The sequence below is a fragment of the Tenrec ecaudatus genome, chromosome 1 (assembly GCF_050624435.1).
Source record: "Tenrec ecaudatus isolate mTenEca1 chromosome 1, mTenEca1.hap1, whole genome shotgun sequence".
Taxonomy (NCBI): domain Eukaryota; kingdom Metazoa; phylum Chordata; class Mammalia; order Afrosoricida; family Tenrecidae; genus Tenrec; species Tenrec ecaudatus.
The window spans coordinates 305,619,826-305,622,597 of NC_134530.1; the positions used below are offsets into that span (position 1 = coordinate 305,619,826).

A 2,772-nucleotide genomic window follows, 5' to 3' on the forward strand; every position below is an offset into this window, starting at 1 on the left:
TGAATTGATAATTTGCGCCTTGTGGAGGGAATGAAAAGGTGAGTTTTCAATGTACGGAGTCATCTTCCACTCACTGTTTTTGACTGTCACCAAGCCAACATCACAATCACATGATCCCCTGACTCATGGAATTCCCATGCACAACACAACAAAAAGTTGCCTGTTCTGTGCCATCCCATGATGGGTTTGGGATTAGAATAATTTTCAGAAGTCGATCACTAAACCCTTTTCCCACTTTTCTTACTCTGGGAGCTCCCCGGAAACCTGCTCAGCATTATAATGACACGGAAGCCTCCTCTGAAGGACAGGGGGTGCCTTTGTACAAATGGAGCGTGGGTCTCCCACATGGAAGTAAAAATTCTCCCTCTGAGCCACAACTTCCCTCTTTGCCCCAGAAAATGTAAAGTTCCAAAATCCTAAGCAACGCTTCCCATTTCAGCCTTGGATGGCTATTGTTCTTTTCATCTGTACAGCTCTCTTTCTAAAGATTAGAACTTCAACTGCGTAATCTAAGAAACGTCACATGAAAACGACTCACAAATAGTATTATCTTCATTTGACAAATGAGCAGCCTGAATATCAGAGGTTATGAAGCGTTCCCAGGGCAATATGGGAAGGTAGGAATATAAGCCCAGGCATGTGAGACAGCAAATTTCATGTCATCAAGCAGTTCCATGCACCTTATAAAAGCCACCGATAGAAAAGGAGATGTTTCCTTCCAATGTGACCGGTAACTTTCTAGACAAATTGGGTTTTCCTTGTTGTGGTTTGGTACAAGAGGCATGGTGTTTAAAGAATTTAACTGACTCATAGGATCAGGGACATCAATACTAAGGAGAAATACCATATGACAGGAAGTGCGACTTCATCAATCTAGTAGTTGGGTTGAAAGATGGGAGAAACACAGGGCTTTCTATTTCAATAAAGAGTTATGGTCTTGGGAACCCACAGGTGCAGTTCTTCTTGGTCTCTAGGATCGGAATCACTTCCATGGTGGTGAGTTTGTTTGTGGGTGGGCAGTAAAGAGAAGTGAGAACAATGTATTTGGACAACAACAAAAAAATCAAAGGATACAGCCTGTGAGTGCTGAAACTGATGATATTAAGTGGAAATTTTTTGAAATGCACTGTGGTAACTTGTAACTTTACTGCTACAAATATAGAAACTACTTGAACTACTTGCAAAGAAGGGATTACATTTATGAAATGCATTCCTAATAGTAACAGTGTATATATTTAGTCAAAGCATTATCAATTATAACTGACACAGTCAATATTGTGCATTGATAGAATTGTTTACTTTTTACTTTTCAGAGTACCAAGGGTTGAGCCAGTTGACATGAACAAGGTAAATGAGAGCGTCCCCAGGGAGTTCATCCTGTTAGGCTTCTCAGACCGACCATGGCTGGAGCTCCCACTCTTTGTGCTGTTCCTCCTTTCTTATATCTTGACTATCGTCGGCAATCTGGGAATAATTCTGGTGGCGCATCTGGACTCCAAACTCCATACTCCTATGTATTTCTTTCTTAGCAATTTGTCTTTCTTGGACCTTTGCTACACCACCAGCACAGTTCCACAATTGCTGGTCAATATATGTAGCACTTGGAAGGCAATTAGTTATGAGGGCTGTGTGGTCCAACTTCTCATTTCTCTGGCCCTGGGTTCCACTGAGTGTCTTCTCCTGGTGGTCATGTCCTTTGATAGGTTTGTGGCTATATGTCGGCCTCTCCATTACTCAGTTATCATGCACCAGAAGCTCTGCCTCCAGTTAGCAGCTGCGTCCTGGATTAGTGGCTTTAGCAACTCGGTGTTGCAGTCCAGCTTGACCCTTCAGATGCCACTGTGTGGCCACAAAGAAGTGGACCATTTCTTCTGTGAAGTCCCTGCTCTGCTCAAGTTGTCCTGTGTTGACACAACCGCAAATGAGGCTGAGCTCTTTTTCATCGGTGTGTTTTTCCTTCTAATACCGGTGGCACTCATATTGATATCATATGGCTTCATTGCCCAAGCAGTGTTGAGAATACAGTCATCTGAAGGCCGGCGAAAGGCATTTGGGACATGTGGCTCCCACCTGGTTGTGGTGTCACTCTTCTATGGCACTGCCATCTATATGTACCTGCAACCACCATCTCCTGCCACCAAGGACCGGGGCAAGATGGTGTCCCTTTTCTACGCAATTATCACACCCATGTTGAACCCACCCATATACACACTTAGAAACAAAGATGTAAAGGAAGCTTTGAAGAGGTTGGTTGCAAGGATCTTCTTGATCGAGAAATAAGGAATATGATAGGCCTTGCTGAAGAGTTGAAGTTTACCAGTCACCCCTCTCACAACACTACTTCTATGCTGATTTGAATAATACTTTGCAATGAGCACACCAAACTCACAGACAGCAATCACAGTTATGAGGGTTTGTTAATGCACTTAACAGGTTACACCAAGTCAGGCTCAGAGACTATTAAGGATACAGCCCTTTTGTCTAAGGATACAGCATCTTTTATCAAACATGGCCGGAAGCACATCTCTGTGTCTGGTCCTTGACCTTTTGCCACATGGCCCCTTGTCCTCTTCCCTGTTTAGCAAGTATTATAAAACCCTTTTAGCACCCAATAAGTGCCCAAAGAGCATCCCATTCTGGAAGCCAACCTACTGTTTGATACTTTATTCGTTCTATGGGCCAGAAAGTTAGAAATTCTGTTTCATAGTCACAGCTACCACCATAATTCCTTTTTAATTTATAGCAGCGGTTCTCAATCTATTTGTCACAACC

At 43.0% G+C, this 2,772-nt stretch overlaps 1 protein-coding gene across 1 annotated transcript; it reads left to right on the forward strand.

The window, feature by feature from the left end:
• The first annotated feature begins 1,338 nt into the window (after positions 1-1,338).
• Positions 1,339-2,280, forward strand: LOC142437508 (olfactory receptor 2B2-like). Its single transcript, XM_075540636.1, has one exon. The coding sequence runs from the start codon at positions 1,339-1,341 to the stop codon at positions 2,278-2,280; it is 942 nt and encodes a 313-aa protein (XP_075396751.1).
• The last annotated feature ends 492 nt before the right edge of the window (positions 2,281-2,772 follow it).